We start from the raw sequence: 24224 nt of genomic DNA on the forward strand, positions 1-24224 counted from the left end.
CCTGTATTGAGTAAGACTGGACTAAAGGGTCTGTGAAGAAACAACACCACCACAAAGACCCTGCACACAGTCGATGCTGCATCTTCTCCAACTACTACCACCACTGAAGCAGCAGCTCTGGTGGGAAATCATCCCTGCAAACCTTGCCGGGATGAATCAGGCCCAGGAAAAGCTATTTTCCACCCTGCCGTACAACATGCATTCTACACTGTCACAGGACTATCCACATTCTTTATGGGAATAAGCTTATGAATGTGAATATAAATAACTGGAAGATGCGTTACACAAAATACTTCTTGAAAGGAAGCATTTGAAAAGTTATAACCTGCTGAATGTACATACTGCATTTGGGTGTGTGTACCATTCTTGTATTTGAAATAAGAAATATAAAGAATAAACCTACTTCACTAATATAGCTAGGGTCATTAATGGTATTTCAGATACTTGATGGCTTATTGATAAGGTCAATGATTAGGGTGACCACATTTCCTTATGGTGAACAAGGAACACCTGGTAAAATTATTCATATTCAAGTGAGTTCAATGACAACCAATCAGAACTATGCAGTACAAAATTCCAAATTAACATCAAGTTGACTGGACTCCTGTTAACAAGAAATACTGCATAGCTGGTTTTGTGATTTACCTTCTTATTTTCAAGGCTGCATGAGGAGATGTCACACACACATACATATTCCCTACATCTCTCTCACAAGGGGATTTGGGTGACTGTTACCTGGGGGAGGGGGTAAACAGCTGTGCATATCTCTCTTTACATGTGAAAGAGTGGAAAGCGAGCTTGTTCTGTATGTGGATTTAAACAGATTAAGAGGGTTTTATCTGGGGTTCAGGTCCCACTGGGGCTGTGCAGCTGGGTGTTGAGAAGAGTCCCTTTAACTTAATCTTCCCAGAGCTGAGCTGATCCAGCATCTGTATTATACTGCTCTGGGCTGTGACGCCGTCTCTGTGCCAGTGCTGGAGGAGGCCAGAGGGTCTGGCTCAGCAGCACAGAGGGCTGAGAGGCACCCATATGGGCAGAAAGATTGACTGTGCAGTATTTCAGCTCATCAAATGACGGTCACTAAGGTATCTCTGATCAAACCCACATACAGTGCATGATTATGTCATTTACACTGGCATTCCTATTCATATTCTGGAGTGCATGAGGCAGATCTCTCAATCAGAATCATAAACTCTGCAGGAGGGTGTTGGTGTGATGAACTGAAAGCACTACATTGCACAGCCATTTTCATTGCTCATTTATTAAAAACTTGATATGTTATCAAACTTCCTATTTAATGTGTTTGTGCCCCACCTTCCTTCAACAATCTCTTGCAATGGCATTTTGCTGGGCAGAATTCAAAATTCAGTAACTTACCTGATTTACAAAATACTTGTTTAGTAAACAAATCCACAAAACCAGTGTCTCTGCACACCCAAGCCCAAAGGTAGGTCCTGCGAGTACTTCCAGGTCTCATTCTGGTTAACTCTCTCAGCTAGTGGCAATACGCCATTGGGTAATAATGATGACTTGTTAACCAAAGCTGGGTAGACTTCAAAAAGGACTACTAGTTCTACTGGGTAAACACCTAACGGATCATGTCCTTACCCTACATAGATTTGGATTCCTGTATTATCGGAATCTTGCAAGATCATTTGAAATTTTCAGAACAAGTTGCTTTCAACTCAAAGACTTTAAGGCTAGAAGAACATGGCATAATCGTTTAGTTTGTTCCCCTGCACATCATTCACAAGAAATAACACAGTGAATAAGTTTCCTCATACTATTTTGATACACCCAGTTCCAGTCTCATCCAAGACTGTAAAGGGCTGATGTGAATGAACATTACAATAAAACCAAGGAAGTAAAATGATACCAAAATTTTAAACATTTTCATCTCAAAAATTCCATTTAGATAGTAGGCAAAACCCAGGCTCAGCTCTGGATGAACCAGTTCCACCTGATCTACCAGCTTATTTCGTTAACTGGCTTTAGTAGGTGCTTGAATTTCTTCTCTCCCTTAGAGAAGTTATTTTAACTCAAAGACTTATGAAGTTCCAATTCCCAAGTCGGGGTTTGCATTATGCCTAGCATCTGTCTGGCCAGGTTTGAGCAGTTCTCTCTAATGACATGCTGATTGCTTGTTGGAGGGCAGTTTGCAGCAAAGCCAGTGTTTCAGCTGTACTGTGACTGCTTCATGTTCACACGCACGTCACTAATCCAAAGAAGCATCTCCATGTTTTCGACTTCTTCACTCCTCCCACCATAAACATTAAAAATAATGAACAAGGCTGTAAATATGGTCTCTGCATGGAGAACAGGTGGTACTAATGGCTGTTAAGTATTCCTGAAGGGGAAGACTGGAAACCCACAATAAATTACTGGAGTATTCCCGTTACATAATAACTTGCCTTTTTCATTGGTGAGAGTGAGAGGATCTGTTGCTGAGAGACTGAAGGGGGAGTGTCAACTCGTATCAGTCACTGGATTTTCTTTTTCAATCATTGTTTGAAGAACGTTAGTTTGATGCATGCACATGTCACAGGCAAGTGCGAACGGTGATATTGCACAGAGACCTCCCTATATCTCCTCAGACACCCAAGTTTATCTTCTTTATAGTTTGACGTACATCCAACCCAAACTCACCTCTTATTTACACTGATGCAACCTCACCAAACTCGAATCCATTGTGTGCAGTGGAATTGCACTTAGAACAGTCAGCGCACAATTTAGCACTTTATAAAGAGAGATTCATGAAAAAAACTCTCCAACATAACCAGTGGAATCAAGGTTTCACTGTATGGATCACAGACTCACAAGCTGACTCTTTAGGCGTGTCCAACTATGAGGCAAGGATTGCCATCTATGGGCACTGTGGGCACATTGCCCCTCCTAGGATCAAGCCTAGAATGTCTAACTGATGAGCTCCATTCTGAAATTGCAGTACTCAGTCCCTTTCCTGCAGCTTTCAGAAAAGGACTTTCTAGCGGCAAGTTCTTCCCTTTCACTGGGGATGGATGAGGTTCTGGTAGAAAGAGGTTCCCCTCCTCGAATGGCTAAGAAGAGGGTTTGTGAGACCCACTCCTCTTACCACAAACAGATAATCCTTCTGGGCTGTGCCATTCCAGTGAAGGGAGCAGACGGGCAAGTGAGTGGAAAGTCTGAGCTAACCATCTCCTTCTCTACCATTAGGAAGGCTGCAGAACAGGGCAGGTTTCTTTAGGAATGAGTTGTCATCTCATTTCTAATGAGCATAACTAGGTTCCTGTCTCAAGGAACTAGGCTTCTGCCTATGTCTGAGTCTGGTATTGTGACCATGTAACCAAGACCATTCCCTGCCAACCTCTCTTTCCCATGAGAAGACCATTCCCATGTCACCTCCTGTGCAGGACCCTCTGAGTAATGTTCTCATGCTGACCTTTGTGACCAACGGTCTTCAATCTCCTCCTCCAGATCCAGCAAGGCTGCTGCCTGAGCCATCAGCTTCTTACTGCAGGGCAAGGCTTTCAGCTGCATGATGAGGAGTCCCAGGCAAAATTTAGCCCCCATTTCCTCCAGTTCTCGTGTTCCAATCTGCAAGCCCTGTAAGTGAAAAAACCAGAAGCCTACAGTAATGACTCTAGAATCACCCAGGTCAGGGAAGGAGGAAGACTTACCAGTCAATAGAGGCCACAACTCTCCTGGGTATTCCTCCAGGAAGGGAAGTCTAGAGGCAGGTCAGTGAAAAGAACCAGACAACCCCCCCCACCACACCCCAAAAAATGTTTAGCCAACATGGCCACTCCACTGGCCAAAGATTGCAAACACCTATTTTAATTTGCACTTGGCCCAGAAAGATCTTTTAATCTGCAAAGTGATTTACAGTCACTAACATGACCCCTGGCCTCTATTTTATAGAAGGGGAAACCAAGGCTGGGAATTCAAATGACTTGATTATGGCTGCAGAGCTAGTGACTGTAAGGGAAAGTAACAGTCTCCCTGAATTCACGTCTCCGTGCCCAGCCCTGTATTCAGAACATTAGACCACACTACCTCTCTGTTATGGCAAAAGTTATCTCCTTGAACCATGGGAAGGCAAATGAGTGATGTCCCTGTAAGCTGTCAGCAGTGGCAGAAATAAAAAAGAAGGAGCAGTAAAAAATCTTTAACAAGTTACGAATAGTTTACAAAAATCCATAACAAAGAAGTTACAAAATAAAAAACATCTCTGAGGAGCTCCTCCTACAAAGCGCTGGTGTCTCCTTGGCAGAGATGGACTGCAGTTGCAAAAGGTGAAATTTAATTTCAACACTGCAAAATTCAGAGTCTTGCTTATTACCAAATACAGGGATGTGGTTCCCATTTTGGATTGCAAACCTCTCCAAACTCTGTTTCTGATTTGGTAAGCATCTCTAGTGTGTCACTATGTCAAATCTCCCTGACTTTGAACAAGGAGGAATGGCTCCTGTCGGTTAACCCTAGCTGATAGTTCAATGTTAAAGAAGTGGTTCTGGTTCTGGTTAAGACTGCATATAAAGACCAATTCATAAAGGTCTTCCATGGTACATCTCTGGCACATACTGAAGAACCTTGCTGAATCAGGGCCTCAATAGGATCTCATAGATTCACAGACTTTAAGGCCAGAAAGGCTCACTGTCATTACCTATTCTGATCTCCTGAACATCACAGGACACAGAACCTTGTTCACCCACTCCTGAAATAGATACCTAATTTCTGGCTGAGTTACTGGAGTCCACATATCTTGATTTAAAGATTCAAGTTAGAGAAAATCTACCATTTCTTTTAGTTCAAACAAGCAAGAGACCACCTCGTGTTTCAGAGAAAGGTGAATCCCCATCCCCCACCCCCACGCCCACCCAAGGTCTCTGCAAATCTGAGCTGAAGTAAAATTATTTCCCCATTCCCAACATAGGGATCAGTTAAGACCATGAGCAGGTAGTGAGATCTGCCAGCTAGGCACCTGGGAAAGCACTCTCTGTAGTAATGTAATGTACATCAACACCACAGGGAAGATGGACCCTGTCACGGTCAATCTTCCGGAGTACGATTTAGACTCCTACTGGGAATGTACGAAATTGAGTTTGTAGACCACTTCCACTGATCACGGTACTCCTGCCCCACTCTCCTTAGGGAGAAGGGAAGTCAACAGGATTGCAGGCTCCCATTGACCTCCCATAGTAGAGACAGTGCGGAAGCCTAAATTAAGGTACATGGACTTTAGCTACATATTTAACATAACTGAAATTGTGAACCTTAATTTGACCTTCTCCTGTAGTGCAGACCTGCCCTTAGAGCCCTCCCCAGACACTGGAGAGATTTGTTAATATCAGTCACACATGTGCCATATGCCATCATCAGCAACCTCAGCACACCATATCTCCATAAACTTATCAAGCACTTAACCCCCTGCCCCTCTACTCTCTGATTTGCTCACCTTGATAATTTTTTTTTCTGATTTCTCCACCTTGATTACTGTTTTTGGTTCTCTGTGCCTTAAATATTGAGTCTGTTCTGGTGTGGCTATGGTCTGACGAAGTGGGTCTGTCCCACGAAATCTCACCTAATAAATTGTTTTGTTAGTCTTTAAAGTGCTACTTGACAGCTTTTTTGTTCTGATAGTATATAAACTAGCATGGCTTTTTCTCTGTTACTAAGAGCAAGAAAGTGCTTGTAAGCTCCCCCGACAGGGGCCAGAATCAACCACTGAACATGTGCTGTCTCTGCCAGTCTCAATCACACATGCTCCTTTCACACAAAACCTCTATGTTGCTCCCCCCGCCCTTCCCACTCCTCTGATACGATCTCCCAACTCCATTACCAAAGATTGTTTCCTTAGTAACAGCCCTAAGCCCCCATTCACATTCCTGGGAACAGCAATATGGCTGATGTGAGCTCCATTCCAATATGGCCTTTATTTCTGGGCTCAGATGTTTACGACATATTACTATTGAGCATCTAAGGGGTAACAGAGCCGCAAAACTTCCATTAATCCATTAGAAGAGTCAGAGATTTGATCTCATGGGCTCTCTCTCTGTAGAGAGTCTGCCAGATTTGTAAAGCACTTCAGGACCCTTGGGGACTGAGCAGGCTTCTGTAAGTGTGAGATGTGATTATTTCTGAACTGTGAGTGCCTGCTAGATGAAAGAAAGGAGAGACTACTCACATAAACTATTGCACTTCACCCTGCAAACCTCTTTGCCAGGTTCGTCAGGCCCACAAGGCCAGTCAGGACTGTGAGAAAACCACCAGTTACACTCTGGCAGAAACAGTGTGCACAACTATCACCTGGGGTTAAAGCTGCCCTAGGAAATGCAGTTTTTCGTGGTAAGCATTGTGAAATTTTTGTTGCTTCCCCAGCTTCTGAAACAAAACTACGGCTTTGCTATTATTAGAGTCAATAATCAAATAAAATGACACACCGCTCAAAAATGTACCAGGCATACGAGACGAGCAGAAAGGGAATGCACTAGCCTAATCAAAATAAAATCGTAATATGGTAGACAAAATATAAATAACAGAAACAAACAAACAAAACAAAACAGCCACATGCAGTCTAGTGGACAGAGCACTGAAATGGGTTCACTTCCTGTGTTTCCAGTAACTTGCTATTAAGACCTTCAGCAAATCTCTTTCATTGCCACCTTTTTAGGGTGGGAACCAAATGTGTGGTATAATGAGTGATGGCAATACAAATCAAGCAAGAAACCAGTGAGGCACAGCACAGGAAACAATAGTTATAAACACCTGGCCTTGGTAATGTTTGGTGGCTCTGAGGAAATTTTAAATGGAGTATTTTATTAAAAATTACTATTTTTTGGCAATTTCGGTTCTGTTCAAGTAAACTGTGTGGGGTGTGCTTGGCTGAAGCAAAGAGAGCAGAGGCAGAAATATGCCATCTATGAAGTGATGAGGCTTCCCTCGGGTGCCAAATATACAGATAGCATCTTGAGGCTTCCTCTGCAGTTTATTGCAGGGTCTTGCTTCCAAGATCAAGGCAACACAGTAAATACTTATCAATCCAGAAGATGGCAAGCAGCCACGGTGCTAAAACCATGCTGGTGGCTTATGAGTCCCTCAGGTTTTAGTTGGGATATGAAGAGGCCCTAAGAAACTATGAGTGGAGAAATAATAATAATAAAACCGTAATATACCTTAGAAACATCAGGCTGTAATTGCTCATGCACTGAAGTTAGCTGCCATACCATAGTCCCATGTTGCTGTAACACCACAGTTGAGCTGGAAATCCCAGAGGATTACTTGCTAACATGCTTTATTCACTTCAAATGCAGACAGACTTTTATTTTTTTAACTCCACTATACCAGATGTGTCTCTCTCACACTCTCCCCGCTTTCCCCTTTCAGCAGTGGGTGGAGTTGGAAGGTGCCATGACTACAGTAGGAAGTAAAGCTATTGGCAGAACTGAGACATACAACTAATGTCCTTGATTGCTCCTGCCAGCGGTGCCAGGAGCTGCTGTTGTATATCTCTGCATCCATACGCACATATATACCAGCCGTATAACATGTAGAAGGTAGATGAAGAATGCACTGGCTGTGCCAGTCCACGTCTGTGTATGGTAAGGGACTGTCAGAAGACACTGGCTGTACTGCAGTGAAGTGTGCTGGCTCATTCTGGACCCAAAGATAGACTGGTCTGGTTATCACAGCATTACAGGTCAGTGGAGTTCATTTTTGTGAAGCTATCCTGAAGTTTGGGTCTTCCAAGACCTAAACTTTCTGACTAGTACATGGCATTGAGCATGGGCAGTGGGTAATGTAAGCAAGGGAAGGCATTGCCTTCCCATAAGTGCCTACATTCCCTGCTTGGTGCTGCAGCCTGGCTCTCCTGCCCCCAGGGGGTGGAGGGGGAGAAAGGAGGGGGTTGGCTGGGGCCACACTGTGGCAGTCCCAGCTCTCCAGGTGGCCAGCAAGGATCAGGCTGGGGTCAGGGGTGCTTGGCTTCATGGGGAATAGGGTCTTGGGTGAAAGGGGTGTGGCGGCGTATAGCTGGATCTTGCTTTCCCTGTCTGGCCCTTCACCCATTGCCCATGGCACTGAGCCTCCTCAAATCTCCTAGGTTCACACAGCCCCTTGGCAGCATGCTGCCTCCTGCATATATCCTTTTATGGGATGACAAGGGAGCTGTCTCTTGGCTACCATGGGACGGAGTAAAGCTGCACATTTTTTGCTAGCCACAGTCACCTGTGACTCCTTGGCTTTTTCTTCCAAATTCTCTTATCATTGCAGAAGGCTGCACTGAGGCCCCACATGAGACTCCATTTCAAGGTTGGGGCCACGTTTCTTATGTAAGAACAAACTAATTCTAGAACTCCACGTAGTTAACCAAAGGGACAGCAGGTCTTAGCTTTCTAGACAGGCTGGAAAGCTTAGACATATCTCCATAGGCCAGTTCAGCCACTGCTGAAACCGTGTGCTGGGGTGTCAATTAGTGCGTGAAGTCAGAGTGGCCTGTCTGAGAAAGACGTGTCCAGTAGAACTGGACTGGGAGCCAGCTCACAGTGTCTCATAGTGGCTCACAATGAAATGAATATTTGGGGCAAGAAGATAGTAATTGACCTGGACACTACTATGATAACAGGTTATCGCCAAACCAGATCTGGTTGAGTAATTCATGATGAATAATGTTTGTTCCTATTCCACATTGTTGTATCCACAGATAAACATTTCCCTCCTTAGAGAAACAAGAGGAAACTTAGAGAGGGAAATATTTTCTCCTCAGAATGTTTTGTGGGATTCATGGTACAGTTATGGCATTGGATGCAAAAAGGCTGCATTAAACACTTACACAGCTGTAGGCAACATTGCTTTGCAATATTCACCTGATGGCACACAGGATTGTGGAACCTTGAGAGTTAAATTGGAGATGACTTAGCATAGGAAAAATGAAAGTGTGGGAAACTGAAAGCCAAAAGAGACACACAACTATCGGTAGACTGGAGATTTTAGGGAAAATGATTGCTCTCTGAGTTGCAAAAGGAGATCTTTGGTGGATGACAATGCCATCAAGATCTTCTCTTCTACTATTGGCCACTTCTTCAACCCTTGGGGTAACAGCTTTCACCTATAAACTCACTTTCAGTCAATGCATACACGTCCTCACACAGTATTCTCTGCATCTCAATGGCTTTACACATGCATGCACAGTGGTTATGCCCCGAGGCTGAGTATAAATAAATTGACAGTCTGGTTTCCCACCAATTCCATCAGCGAGCTCTGTCAGAATACTAACAGAAAGCATCCAAAGACTGCAATGGATAACACAGAGAGCTGAATGAAACATTCACTGTCAAATGTCCAGTGTGTACACACACACACACACACACACACACACACACACACACACAGAGCTCAAATGAGAACACACACAGAGCTCAAATGAAAACACACAGGAACACACCTGTAGGAATTTGGTATTTATAGACTGGGGTCTGAAGGAAAAGCTAAGTTTTCTCATGTGCTTCAGCCCCTTACACAGCTGTAATAGTGCATTTAGTGACAGGGACATCATCCAAAATGGAAGAGGTTACAGATAAAGCAATGAGTTTGGGCCAAACGACTTCAAGGATAAATATTCAGAGAAAGTGAGCAGGAAGGACTGATGATGCAGGAGGAAACTATGCAAGAGAGGATAAAGGAGTTTCTAGACTGAAATATGAGACATATGGGAGGTAGATGGAAAAGAGGAGAATGAAAGTTATAGAAGGAAACACTGGAGGCTTCTGGGGCCAACAGAGGTTGATACAGAGAAACAGAAGCAGAGAGAAAATTCATGGAACCCTACCCGTCCAGCCTGACATCAGAGGAGCAGCTAGTTCTGAATGTCTGTCTAGTTCTGAATGTTTGTCATTGTTGTCTTGGCTTCAAAGTGAGGTAACATCATTGCCTGTCTCCCTTGCAGTGAACCCTATGGTCTGTTCTCAGGCATACTTCCTACTAAAGTCAATAGGAGTACTGCCTCCTTTCGAGCTGAGCAAGGGCATCAGAATTTGGCCAGTAACTGTGGATACATACAGAGACAAAGAAAGACATGAAGGGCATTGGGTGGCGGGGGTGGGAGGAGCTTTCATTCTGAATCTTTTTATTGTCAGGAAGTGAACGCTTCCCTAATTAAACAAGTGTATTTTACATCCAGGATTGTTCAGGAAGTGGAAAGAGGAAAAGCAAACAAAAGGCACAACTCCTTCCGTTTGGACCCACTATGGGGAGCTGTCTTCAAAAGCTGCTTAGTGGCATGCTGGGCATTCAGCAGGGGCAATATTGTTGCTCAACATTCAAGCAAGCTGAATATTGAATTCTCCAGAATTGTTGTGGGGGGAAAGGCTAAACTAAGATTGCCTGGGGTCATTTCCTCCTCTGCTTTTCTACACCCACTAGCTATCTGCTCTAGGTTTCACCACAGCCCTACATGCTTCTCTCCAACTTTCCTTCCCTCCTCAAATTGTCCTCTCCTTATTCCCTCCCTTCTCCCCAGCCGCCTCAATATCCTTTGCCTTTTCTTCCTTCACTGACTCCCAGGTGGCATCCCGCCCTAGCTGTCTTGATACATAAGAACTGATGAATGACACAAAACTAATATTACCTTTGCCAACTGTAACTGACCACATTCCCTGGACAGTTCCCACTCTCTTAAGCTGTGTCTACACGTGCACGCTACTTCGAAGTAGCGGCACTAACTTCGAAATAGCGCCCGTCGCGGCTACACGCGTTGGGCGCTACTTCGAAGTTAACTTCGACATTAGGCGGTGAGACGTCGAAGTCGCTAACCTCATGAGGGGATCGGAATAGCGCCCTACTTCGACGTTCAACGTCGAAGTAGGGACCGTGTAGACGATCCGCGTCCTGCAACGTCGAAATTGCCGGGTCCTCCATGGCGGCCATCAGCTGGGGGGTTGAGAGATGCTCTCTCTCCAGCCCCTGCGGGGCTCTATGGTCACCGTGGGCAGCAGCCCTTAGCCCAGGGCTTCTGGCTGCTGCTGCGGCAGCTGGGGATCCATGCTGCATGCACAAGGTCTGCAACCAGTTGTCGGCTCTGTGGATCTGTGTTGTTTAGTGCAACTGTGTCTGGGAGGGGCCCTTTAAGGGAGCGGCTTGCTGTTGAGTCCGCCCTGTGACCCTGTCTGCAGCTGTGCCTGGCACCCTTATTTCGATGTGTGCTACTTTGGCGTGTAGACGTTCCCTCGCAGCGCCTATTTCGATGTGGTGCCGTGCAACGTCGAAGTTGAACATCGACGTTGCCAGCCCTGGAGGATGTGTAGATGTTATTCATCGAAATAGCCTATTTCGATGTTGGCTTCACGTGTAGACGTAGCCTTACTCTGTCTGGCCTTTGTTGTTACACTGTATAATCTTCAGAGCAGGGATGTATGATCCCATTCACCACTGCCTTACATTTTGGGTATCATTTGCACCTTCTTGTGGTGTATATAATAGGCTTCTATTTCAATTCAATAGTATTTTATGCTCACTTGGCACGACCATACATGATTGCAACTAGTGCGCGGAAATGGAAAACCAGGCTCTACGAGGGCCCTTCCTTATCAGGGCCAGAAAGGGGTAGATTTCTGCACAGGGGGGATTCCCACAGTGTAGATCTTTTCAGAGACTTACTAATGAGGCAAAAGAGAGAGAAGAATACAGAGAAGGAAATGTTCTGCTCTGGAGGGGACAATCACTAGAGATGGGGTAGTACCACCCCCTAAAGAGCTCACCTTCCAGCAGAGATAAGCACTGCATTGCTTTGCTTTCCTGTTCTTTTACATACTGCATATCATGTCAATTAACTGTTTTTAAAATGTGGGACTTGGTCCATCAGCTGCCTGGGATGTCATGCGGACTAACGCTAAGAGATGATGTGCCTGCCCTTCACATACACTGAACAGTCCTTTAGCTCTTCCCACATTGTTTCTCACGTAAGCAGCTGCTCTATTTCCAACCCAGTGGAACAGGTTGAATGGGTGCTATGCCAGCCTGAAACTGAGCACTCTGTAGGTGTTTGCATTGTTTCAAACTGACAGAGCCTGGAGCTGCATCATGGCCTATTAGATTCTGACATCCTTAGACATTTCCATCAGGAGAAAGTTTTCATGCAGCCTCTGTACACGTGGCTAGTTACCTTTCCTAGTGCTATTTACACATGAAAGCCTGTGATTACTGAGCAGTCTGTTTCTCTGTGTACTCAGAAAGAGGGAAGGTGAACACACCAGTGTTTCTCCCTTTACAGTCAGACTTGGAGGGGAAGATCCCAAAAATTAAAGTGAACAAACAGCTGGACATTTTCAATGTGTTCTTTTAAAAAAGCTGCTAACTCAGGACACCTGTGCTTCTCAGAGTTACATCAGCCTATCTATCTATGTACTTCTATGGCCACCAACACCTTTTAAGTGAGCACCTTGTAAACGTTAATGTATTTGTCCTTACATTGTGTCAGGGAAATATTTTAATTTTACAGATGGAAAGTGAGGCACATTAAGGGAAGTCCATGACAGAGCCTGCAACTGAACTCAGGTCTTCTAAATACCTAACTCAGCAATATTATACCATGGGAGTGCAGCATTTTCCAAACCAGGTGGCACCTGGGATGTCATCATATACCTGATAGCATATATGGGCTATTACCATTTACCTTGAAACATACATTCCTTATAATTTATTAGCTAAGTGCAGATGTTACTTTTATGTGCATAAATCTCTAATCCTTTTTTGTTAATCTTAATAAGTTAGTTGTCTTCATAATGCCGTCCACTACTGGATTCCACAAGTTAATTATTCCATGGAGTGCCCACTTATCCTTGTATTATATTAGAAGGGAAAGCACAGGACCTGTGTTCCCTCCTCTAAACCACTCAACTTGACTGCAACAACAACCCAGAGCACCTTTCATCACAGTGTCTCAAAGGGTTTTACAAACTCTAAATGGTGATGGATCACATCCCTCCTATCAGGTGTTTACTATTATCCCCACTTTGCAGATTGGGAAATGAGACATGGAGAAGGGAAGTTGATTGTCCAAGGTTACACAACAAGCATGGTGCTCCTGGAAATAAAATCCAAGAATCATGATTCCTGTTCCTGTTCTAAAGTCCAGAACTCCACAGGGTTGGAAAAGTCATTGTTCCGTCCGCCTGGGGAGATGACTTGTGCCTCTCCTCTTCATGGACTGCAGGAGCTGGTTCACCTTCTGGAACAAGCTAGGGAGGCCCATGGCTATCCTAAGCTGTGTTCATGCTACCATAGCTTTTCAGTAGTGAGGAATCCTCATTGTACAGGTATACCCCATGAGATACACTTCCTCCTATCTGCTCCAGCCTGGCAACAGTCTGCCCCAGCTTACCTCAGCCTGTACTTTGTCCTTGATGCTTTGGAAGAGATGAATGGGAAAGAAATGGTGGAATAAACTCAGCACTGGGTGAAGATGTTGTGTCAAGAAACCCCGCAGAGCCCCTCTGTGCTAACTACTCTAGTGCAAACCATGCAGAACATACTCCTGAATCCAGGGGGGAAGTGTTACCACCATGCAATATAAAAGCCCTTTTCATAGACTCCTTTACTCATTCCATTTTCAAATGACACAGTCCTAATTTTCCTAATCTTGCATCATATTGAAGCTCCTTCCAGGCCACTAAAAACTTTTATTTGCCTTCTTTGGACTATCTTTAGCTTTAGCTTAGTCTTTTTCCACATGAACTGATCCACTCCAAGGCCGTGTCTATAATAGCCCAAAACTTTGAAGTTTACTAATGAAGTGCTGAAATATATATTTAGCGCCTCATTAGAATGCCGGCAGCCGTGGCACTTCGAAATTTCCACGTCTCGCTGCCATGCGGCTCGTCCAGATGGGGCTCCTTTTCGAAAGGACCCCAGCAGCTTCGAAGTCCCGAATAAGGGGATTTGCGTGGCCATTTTGAAATGTTGGGCTAGTGTAGACATAGCCTTGCTAATGTAGTATTCTATGAGAGGCAGTAACATTAATATCCATAACAGCATTATAGCGTTTGCTGTGTTATCCTCTGTCCCAATCTTCATATAGTGGAAAGCCTAATTCACTTCTTTTTATATTGCTGCTTGAGCAGCACACTGAGCAGGCATCTTCATCTCACTTTCTAGGTGATGGCTATTTATTTTTCCTTAGAACTAATTCAAAATTCAGCCACGTGTTTGCATGATTTAAATTGGCCCATCCAATGTGCCTCTACATTGCATCAGCCACCGTATTACTCAATTTCATCATTTCTTTAGGTCCCTGAAATCTTCCCCACTACTGTATAATTCAGTAGCAACAAGAGCAGCAGCAAATTTTGCTACCTCATTCTCCTTCCCCTTGTCCAGATCATTAATAAATATATTGACCAGCACCAGTCCAATACTGAGGTATAGGATCACATCACTTCTAACCTCTTACCGTGACAAGAATTGTCCATTTATTCCTGGTTTTGATTCTTCTTTTACTAGGTTTTGAATATATGAAAGATTCTTTACCTCTCACCCCAGGGTTCCCAAATTTCATTAATAGTCTTTAGTAAGGAGTTATATCAAAAGCCTTATGAAAGTCTAATTAAATTTCAGTCACCACTTTTCTTTCAGCCTCTGAGTTCCTTGCCTCTTTCAAGGAATTCTAACATACTAATAGAGAAGTAAAATCCACTTCACAGACCATGCTGCCATCTCCCTAGGTTGTTATACTCACTTGAAACTGTGTCTTCAGTGGTTTTCTCAGCCCCTAAAGCAAATCTAAAAATGCCAAGAATCACACTTAGAACCTCATTAAACAAGGTTATGACACTGACTGCCACCTTGGCCTCCGGGAGTTTTGATGGTAAACTGAATATTTTTTAGTAGTTCTGCTGCTTTGTTCATTAGTTCCCTCAGAATTTCTAGAGGAATGTCATCTGGTCATGGTCATTAATACTGATGGTGAGAATATAAAATAGCAAATGCAGACACCCCACAAGCCTTTGTTTCTTCCTTATCATTTTGCCAATGCAGCCTAATTCACAGCACCACCTGCTGTTCCAGTCCAGTTCCTCTACCAGCTTTACCAACACATGAGAATTCTGACTTGTTTATTCATATGTATCTAAATATTAGCCCTCAACACCCCTTGCTATTCTGGTCTGCCACCAGCTCTGCCAAAGTACCTCAGTCCTGACCTGTAACGTCCTCTTCTGTTGCAATCCTGCACTCTGCTCTCAGAGATCTGTTCATGCTTCCCTTAGTCCTTTTTTGAGCCCCCAATACATTCTGCTCATGTACCTCCAATGAGTGTTCACCTACCTGCTTTCAGCTACTGGCAAACATGCCAATCTGTGAGGGTTTTGAAATGTGTACAAGTGTTCGACTTCCAGTGCGTAGTCTAACACGTTGATAGATGGCTCATTACCCACGTTTTGGCCCATCACCTGGGTCTTCTTTAAGCTGATTGTGAGGCCAAATTCCATACATGCATCCGCAAACGAGTTATGAGTTATCTGCAAAGAGACTACGAACTGGAAGTTGTCCATGAGTTCGTGTACCTAGGCTCGACAATCTTGGACAACTTGTCACTTGATAGCGAGATCAACAAGCGCATTGGAAAAGCCACCACAATGTTCTCCAGGCTGACGAAGAGAGTATGGGCTAACAATAAGCTCACTGTACACACCAAGGTGCAGGTCTACACAGCCTGTGTTTTGAGCACACTGCTGTACGGCAGTGAAATATGGACTTTGCACTCAAAACAAGGGCAGCGGCTCAACACATTCCACATGCGCTGCCTTAGGTGCATACTTGGTATCTCATGGCAGGACAAGGTCCCCAATAGCGCAGTGCTTGAGAGGGCAAGCACTGCCTCCATGTTCACTCTTCTCAAACAGAGGCGTATGTGCTGGCTGGGCCATGTCTCACGCATGACAGATGGCCGAATACCGAAGGACCTCCTCTTCGGTGAACTGGCGTCTGGAAAGAGGCCGAAAGGGTGACCTAAATTGCGCTACAAGGACACGTGCAAGCGTGACCTCAGCGCTCTCTCTATCAGCATGAACACCTGGCATTCGCTCGCCTCAGACAGGCATGCCTAGAAACAGGAAGTGAAGGAAGCTCTTGTTGTGTATGAAACTACCTTGGTGACGGAAGCAGAAGACAGGAGAACCCTCAGGAAGATCCGTGCCCGTGATACCAGAGCGACATCTGCCTACTGCTGCTCACAGTGCGGAAAGGACTACCACTCCCAGATTGGATTGCACAGCCACAGAAGACACTGCTTGAATCAGTCCAACTGGGGCTCAAACCCATGATCCCTCAGGATCGAAGGATGCCTGCTACAAGTGTTCACAGGTCACACTGAGACCTTGTCGATAACAATTTCACCAATTAATTTTAAACAGAATCTGCAGACAGTTCTCCATGGGTGCCGAGCAACCTAGAGCTTTAACTCTCAGCCACTGATTATATCCCTTATTACGTTGTACTTTCAGGAATCACAAGTCTACCTCCCACTCTGATGTAACACCCCTAAAGCTGCTTGGTCCATGCCTCTTGAATTGTGTATGACTGTTCAGCCTGCAGCAGAAACACTAATGCTGCTTGGTCCTCTTCAACTTACACTGTGAAAGGTAACTTCCCCCTCCATTGCTCACAAGAGATTGAGGTTCAGATTCTGGAAGTTACTATGGCTCTGTGACCTATTGTACCAATGTGTCTGAAACAGCAAAGGACACATTCATGTCCCAAAGCAGGTGGGAAAAACAAAAACATCTACATCCCAGTTCCGAAAAGAAGGAAAAAAGATTAAGGTATTATCTACATTACCAGGGAAGACCGACCCACTCAGGGTTGATCTTCCAGGATTCAATTTCGCATGTCTAGTCTGGATGCACAAAATCGAGCTCTCAGGGATCGCCATTGACACTTATAAGCCGTGTCTACACGTGCACACTACTTCGAAGTAGCGGCACTGACTTCGAAATAGCGCCCGTCACGGCTACACGTGTTGGGCGCTATTTCGATGTTAACATCAACATTAGGCAGCGAGACGTCGAAGCCGCTAACCCCATGAGGGGATGGGAATAGCGCCCTACTTCGACGTTCAACATCGAAGTAGGGAACGTGTAGTCATTGCACGTCCCGCAACTTCGAAATTGCAGGGTCCTCCATGGCAGCCATCAGCTGAGGGGTTGACAGACGCTCTCTCCAGCCCCTCAGCTCAATGGTGGCCGCGTGGAGCGGCCCCTCAAAGGTCCCCACCCCCTCCCTTTCTGTGCAGGAAGCTGAGAGAGCGTGCAGGCAGCAGCAATAACACGCGGCTTGTCTGCATGCTCTTCTTCAGCCACCCAGACCCCCAAACGACCTGATGGCTGCCCGGCAGCCCCCCCAGCGCCCTCAGGGAACCTCCACGAAGGGGAGCCAGGGTTCCCAGGGCAGGAGTCAGGCTGGGAAGCGGCAGCGGGGCCCCTCCTGGACGGAGACCGAGCTTCGGGACCTGCTGGGGCTCTGGAGCGAGGAGGAGGTGCTCCAGGTAATGGGGAGCAAGAGGTGGAACGCGGATGCGTTCGCTCGGCTGGCCGAGGGCCTGGCTGCCCAGGGTCACCCTGCCCGCACTCCGGACCATGTCCGGAGTAACGTGAAGGAGCTGCGGCAGGGTTACGCCTGGGCCCGGGATGCGGCCGGCTGATCTGGGGCCGCCCCTGTCACTTGCCCCTTTTACAGGGAGCTCAGGGACATCCTGGGCCCTCGGCACACCTCCTCCCCTCCGGCCACACTTGACACCTCAGCTGAGGAGCCCCATCAGGCCCCAGAGCTGGAGTCCGCCCTGGAGGCAAGCCCCACACCCCAGGGCCCCTCCTGGAGCCCAACCCCAGGGCACCAGAGCAGGAGGAGGAGGAGGAGGGGGACTCCTCCTCCACTGACACCGGGCTCCAGATCCTCCTCCTGCCTTCCCGGAGCAGCAGCCAGGCGTCCGCCCCCCGGGTGTCCCCCAGCCGTGGGAGTGGACCGTCAGGTATGTTCTCCCCTGGTGCACACCCCCGGGGTTGAGGGGCGGGGGTAATAGATATGTGGCCAGGGCCCTCCACATGCCCAGATGACCATGGCCCCAAGGACAGCAGTGGCATGTCCCTCACAGGAATGCATCAGCCCCTGCCTCCCCCAGCACGACAGTGCCATGCCCCATCCCCGGGGCAGGGGGGAGCGGAACCTCTAGGGTCCCCTGGGAGGAGGGGGTGGGACACCCCGCAGCAGCAGCATGTGATGGAGTGGGGGGAGTGCAAATGCGAGACTCAGGCTAGATATGAGCAACAAGCTGAATAGCTCCCAGTGGCTAAGGATGATCCTGGGGCTACAACTGGCAGGTTACACCTCTGCCCTGAACAAAGAGGAGGGAGGAGACGAGCTGGCTTTGAATTGGGGGCCGCAGGTAGAGGCTAAGGGAAGGGAGAGCTAGAAGGCTGCCTGCCTGAGGAGGGGGAAAGCTACACCCCAGAGGGGCACCCCTCGGGGTCTTCTCCCCAGGATAGGTTGGAAGGACTGTCTCTGACTGTTGTACTGTCGCTTCTGGGAGAAACTGGGCATCTGTTGCCTAAGAAACCTCTCCTGTCATACGTGCTGAGTGAAGTGAGAGTCACTCCCGCCAGGGGACGGGGTGCAGTGCAGGGGGACCCTTGAAACCCATCACAGCAGCATCTCCCGGGGACAGGGATGGGGAACCTGCAGCACAGGAGTGGGGGAACAAGGGCCACGGCTCGGGGCCCACACTAACGGCTGTCTCCACTCTTCTTCTCCCCCTCCTGTGTTCTGCAGCTGCACCATCAGAAGGACTGGAGAGCGCCGGCGAGGCTTCAGTGGTCCCGGAATCCCCTCCGGGGCCATTGCTCCAGCCCAGCCCCTCGGCGGAGCAATGACCGGCCCCACGGCAGCCAAGACAGCGGACCCAGCAGCAGCAGCTGCCGGCGATGGACCCCCAGCTGCTGGTCCTCCACCGCTGGCAGGTGGAGGTCACGGAGCAGCGGCTGCAGGTGGAGCAACGCCGCCTCCACCTGCAGGAGCGGGAGCTGGCCTGGCACCAAGAGGCATGGGGGGCCTACATGGAGACATTCAACCGCATAGCGGATTACCTGGCCCCACATGGCGCGCCTGCCGCCGCTGCGCCTGCCCTGCGTGCTCCACCCGCTGCACCACCCGCTGCTCCAGTCGCCGCGCCGTCCGCCGTCGCCCTGCCACCCGCCACCGAGGGCCATTCTGCCGAGGGAGACCTGGGGCCAGCTGATACTCTCCAGCCATATCTCCTGGTCCTCCCGGCCCCCAGCCAGCCACGGCCAGGGCTGCGGCCGAGGCGGGGATCCCGGCCGCCCACCCCCAGTGCTGGACTGTAGGGGCATGGGGCCCAGGACGTGTCCCTCCCCCTTTGTATATATTCCCCCCACGTTTTTGGTTTTCGGCCTTGTACATAGTTTGTATTTATTTATTTGTGACCCCGTTTTCACTGTCTGATCCTTCCCCCCCATGTAAATAGTTCTCCCCTTCCTTGTTATCCCTGGTTTTTTCTGTTAATATACATACATATGTAATATTAAGTTAGTTAGAAGTTCCTATAGTTATTATTAGTAAGAAGAGTTGCAGTAAAGATGTTTGATTTCAGAAACAAGTGTCTGCTTTTATTTGTACAAGAAAAGTGTGTGGGGGGTGCTGTTGGGTGCTCCATGGTGTGGGCGTAGGGGCAGGGAGTGTTGTGGGGGATGAGGGGGAGGGCAGTCGGGGGCCTGCCAGCGTTCACCCCGCAGCCTCATCGAAGTGGGCCCGCAGGGCCTCCCGGATCTGGGTCCCTTCGGGGTCCACCTGGTGACTGGGGGCAGCGGGTGGCTGCACATCGGCCCTGCCGGCCTCCACAGCCCAGCCCTGAAAGAAAGCCTCCCCCTTGCTCTCCACCAGATTGTGTAGGGCACTGCACGCACCCACAATCTGGGGGATGTTGGTGGGGCCCGCATCCAGGCGGGTGAGGAGACACCTCCAGCGCCCTTTGAGGCGGCCAAATGTGTGCTCCACCACTTGGCGCGTGTGGTTCACGCACATGTTGAAGCGCTCCTGGCTGGCTGACAGGTGGCCCGTGTACGGGTGCATGAGCCAGGGCCAGAGGGGGTATGCCGCATCTGCGATGATGCAGAGGGGCATGATGGTGTCCCCCACAGGGATCTCCCGCTGGGGGATGTAGGTCCCCGCCTCCAGCCGGTGGCACAGGCCCGAGTTCCGGAAAATCCGGGCGTCGTGGGTGCTGCCAGGCCAGCCCACATGAATGTCCTGGAAATGGCCCCGGCTGTCCACCAAGGCCTGGAGGACCACTGAGTGGTAGCCCTTCCGGTTGATGTAGCATCCTCCACTGTGCTCCAGGGCACGGATGGGGATGTGAGTCCCATTCAGAGCCCCGAGGCAACTGAGGAAGCCCAGGGTGGCAAATCCCGTGATGGTGGCATCTGGGTCCCCCAGCCTCACGAGCCTGTGGAGGAGCAGGGCGTTGATGGCACGGACGACCTGCAGGCGAAGCACATGAGAAAGCACCAATGATGGGTGAGCAGGGTGTGTGTGGCCCTCCCCTGCCAGGACCCCCCTCCCCTGCCTTCCCCTCCCCTCCCCTGCCCTGCCAGGGCTGCCTCCCCCCGCCACTTGGGTCCTCTTACCTCCATGAGGACAGCCCCGACGGTGGCCTTGCCGACGCCAAACTGCTGGCCCACGGATCGGTAGCTGTCTGGAGTGGCCAGCTTCCAGACAGCGATGCCGACCCGTTTCTCCACAGGGAGGGCACGCCGCATGGCGGTGTCCTGGTGCCTGAGTGCAGGGGTGAGCCACTGACATAGCTCCAGAAATGTCTGCCGGCTCATGTGAAAGTTCCTGAGCCAGCGGTCGTCGTCCCACTCCTCAAGCACCAGCTGCTCCCACCAGTTGGTGCTGGTGGGGTAGCTCCATAGCCGGTGGCGTATGAGGCGGCGGGGGGGTAGGGGTGCTGCAGGGTTGGGGGTTGCATCCTCCTCCCCTGCGGGCAGCTCCTCCTCTGTGGCAAGGAGGTGCTCAGCTGCCTCCTGCATGGCATGGAGCAGGGCGAGCACTGCTCCTGCAGGGGTGGCTGGGTGGACCTCTGGCTGCTGCTGCTGCTGCTGCTGCTGCTGCTGCTGGGGGTCCATCATGACTGCGTCGCCCGAGGTGTGCGTGCCTATGGCTCTGAAGACCGCGTGCTGTGCAGGCTGAGTGCGTCTGGGAGGGGACCTTTAAGGGAGCGGCTAGCTGTTGCCCCAGAAGCGCTAGTCCGCCCTGTGACCCTGTCTGCAGCTGTGCCTGGCACCCTTATTTCGATGTGTGCTACTTTGGCATGTAGACATTCCCTCGCTGCGCCTATTTCGATGTGGTGCTGCGCAACGTCGATGTTGAACATCGACGTTGCCAGCCCTGGAGGACGTGTAGACGTTATTCATCGAAATAGCCTATTTCGATGTCGCTACATCGAAATAAGCTACTTCGATGTAGGCTTCACGTGTAGACGTAGCTATACACTGAAGGGAGGCTGAAGGGAGAAATGCTCCCATTGACCTGCTCCTGTATAGACAGACAAGTTAGCTTAACACAGATTTGTCAATTTTAACTATGAAATTGGCATAGCTAAAATTGAGCATCTGCAGTCAACTTTCTTGGTCTAGTATAGGTGTACCCTTAAAGAGGCATGGCTGCCTCCTACCTTTCTATCTTGCTTGTCATGCTTAATAGAAAAAACAAGAATAACTGTGAAGATCTGGTTTTCCTTTCATCTTCTTACTCATGCCAATGTGTTACCAATGTGCTTGCAATCCAGAATATGGTTCTGAAGGCCTCTCACCCTGGATGAAAATTCACTTCTGTCGATGGTGGCTCATATCAAAAGCATCCTACAGACCCCTCCAGGGTTTGAGATCCATGCATATAAATATGGATGACCTGTGTGAACTACACTATTGCATTGTGAAGACTCGGTTCATATATGATGTTAGGGTACATGTGATAAAACTAGGGCAGTGACCAGATTTTCGGGAGTAATTTTTAAAAATAGTGTTCACTGGAAGGCTCAGGAAGTGGGACCCTGCCCATTTCACTGGAGGGGGTGCCAGGCTTGGAAAGGAAGCTTATTTTTAGATGGGTCACGGAGATGGGATCAGTGGAATCAAGGAGCCAGTGCTGTTGATTTGTAGATGAGAAGAATGGAACTGAATAAAATTTCCTGTTCTCTTGAGTTTATGAAATGGAATTCTGTAGCTCGTGGGGCCCAATTCACCCCTGGCCTGCATCTCATGTAATGCAATTACAGAAAGCTGCTGTTCTAACCTGGCCATGTTTAACACTCACACTTACCTTCCATTGCTAGACAATGTGTGAGGCCACAATAAACCAGATCCCAGGTATCTTAATGTGTCTCATAATGAAGAGTGTTGAAGTAGTTATACAGGTTGCAGAGGGTCTGAGGAACTCCCTAATTGTTCAGATACAGCCTTAAGACTTATTTAATGGAGAGAGAGAATCTCAGCAGGACACAGGGGTGAGGCCCAACCCTTTGCAGACTACTCGGGGTCCTTGCATCCTACTTGTACCATCACATCAGAATGGGCCTTACTCTCAAGTCACCACTGTACAAGGTGTTGGAAGAAGAGAAACAGGAAGTGTATGAACTTTGAAGGATCTAAGGAACAGACTGAGGAGAGACAGGGTCAGGGTGAGGGGGAAACAACTATCCCTACGTGGGATAACTAATGGGAAATACAAGTTACAGCAGCTAACAATTCCCTTGTTCTGCATTAGATATTTCCACTCTGGCTTTTTCATAGAGAGAGAGAGACCAGCAGGCAGCAAACATATACCAGCTGATTAGTTCAACATCTCCTGCAGCAAGAGGTGAGACAGACACATGCCTTCCAACAATAAAAACGGCAAGCCTGCGTTTCTCTGAAAACTGACTATTCCTAATAACCTTGGCAAAACAAAAGGAAATAGAGCCATTGCTGACTCAAGACGTTGCCACGCTTCCTGGATTTTGTATCCAGTGTAATTACTAGCAAGGACGTCTGCATGAAAACAAGCTACCTCTTCCTTTAAGGTCCATCACAACCAGCTGCTTTTTCTTTCCCCCTGAAGCTCTAATCCTCTGTTAGTGACATCGCAATCATTTCCACAGCAATCAAGTGTTATGTCCTGCAAAGAGGATTACTGTTTCAGGTTGGGAAGCTGAACAGACTCAGGAGGAACAAAGGGCGAGCTTTTGTGTAAATATCTTTGGTAACAGCAAACAAGGAGAGAGAGAAATATAGAACTACATGACATATGATCAGATCTGCCACTTCCAGTAGGTATCAGATGCTCTTTAAGTTCATAAAAATTGATGTTTCCTGGAGAGATTTACAGCGTGATGTTGGCAAAACTAGCAACAGGTGGTATCTACTCCCCTAACCCTTTTTTTTCTTTGACAAACGAGCAATATTTTCAAAATGAAATATCACAGACAAAAAAAAAATAAAAAAACAAACCTCTTCACACATAACTCCATCCTTTTGGCATAGGATTCAATGAGGGGGGACATCAATGAAAAGAGTAGCTCATGTTTTTGAATGTCAAACAGGTGGTTTAAACCTTTGCCTGTGGCAGATGCTCTGAAATCCATAAAACAAACAGCTAAAACAAAAACAAACAAAAAAAGACCATTGTTTTGCCTCCTCTCCCCGTCCCAAGAACATCATTCAGCATGACTCTCCACAGAATAATATGCATGGGATTACCCATAATACACTGCATTATGGTAATACACTTCAGCTCTGCATGCATATTAGACTGACAGTGTTAAAAATCTGTCAAAGGAGAAAGAAATGATACAGCAAAATGATGATGTAAGACAAGACTATAAACATTCAACACTTTTGTAATCTGCCAAAAGCACTTTGAAATTGGCCTGGGAAAAGAAAACAAGGGGACTGAGAGCTCAGAAGAGCTTAAGGGGATGTTCCCAACTCAAGCAGAAAACGATTCCTGACTGATATGCAGACACAATCCCTTGAAAACTGAAAACACAACAAAGCAGAAACAGAAGCTAGAGAGGAAAGTAGGTAAGTTTTCCCCCTTTTCTTTGATTTCCCATTGTGCAGTGATCTATCAGGCTCACATTTCCATGGGTTGATTTGCAGGCTTCAACACACACAAATTCACTCAGCTCTAACTCTCATCCTGCTGAATTT

General features: G+C 47.7%; 1 protein-coding gene across 5 annotated transcripts in view; it reads right to left on the reverse strand.

Annotated features, from left to right (window-relative positions):
- Nucleotides 1–24224, reverse strand: part of AGBL1 (AGBL carboxypeptidase 1) — a 453395-nt gene that overhangs the window by 130447 nt on the left and 298724 nt on the right. For all 5 annotated transcript variants that reach the window (XM_075007044.1, XM_075007049.1, XM_075007045.1 and 2 more), the window contains one exon: nucleotides 3419–3582. In XM_075007044.1, the coding sequence (XP_074863145.1) occupies nucleotides 3419–3582 (164 nt within the window). The remainder of the gene's footprint in view (nucleotides 1–3418; nucleotides 3583–24224) is intronic.

Source organism: Carettochelys insculpta, chromosome 12, assembly GCF_033958435.1.
Source record: "Carettochelys insculpta isolate YL-2023 chromosome 12, ASM3395843v1, whole genome shotgun sequence".
Classification (NCBI taxonomy): Eukaryota; Metazoa; Chordata; order Testudines; family Carettochelyidae; genus Carettochelys; species Carettochelys insculpta.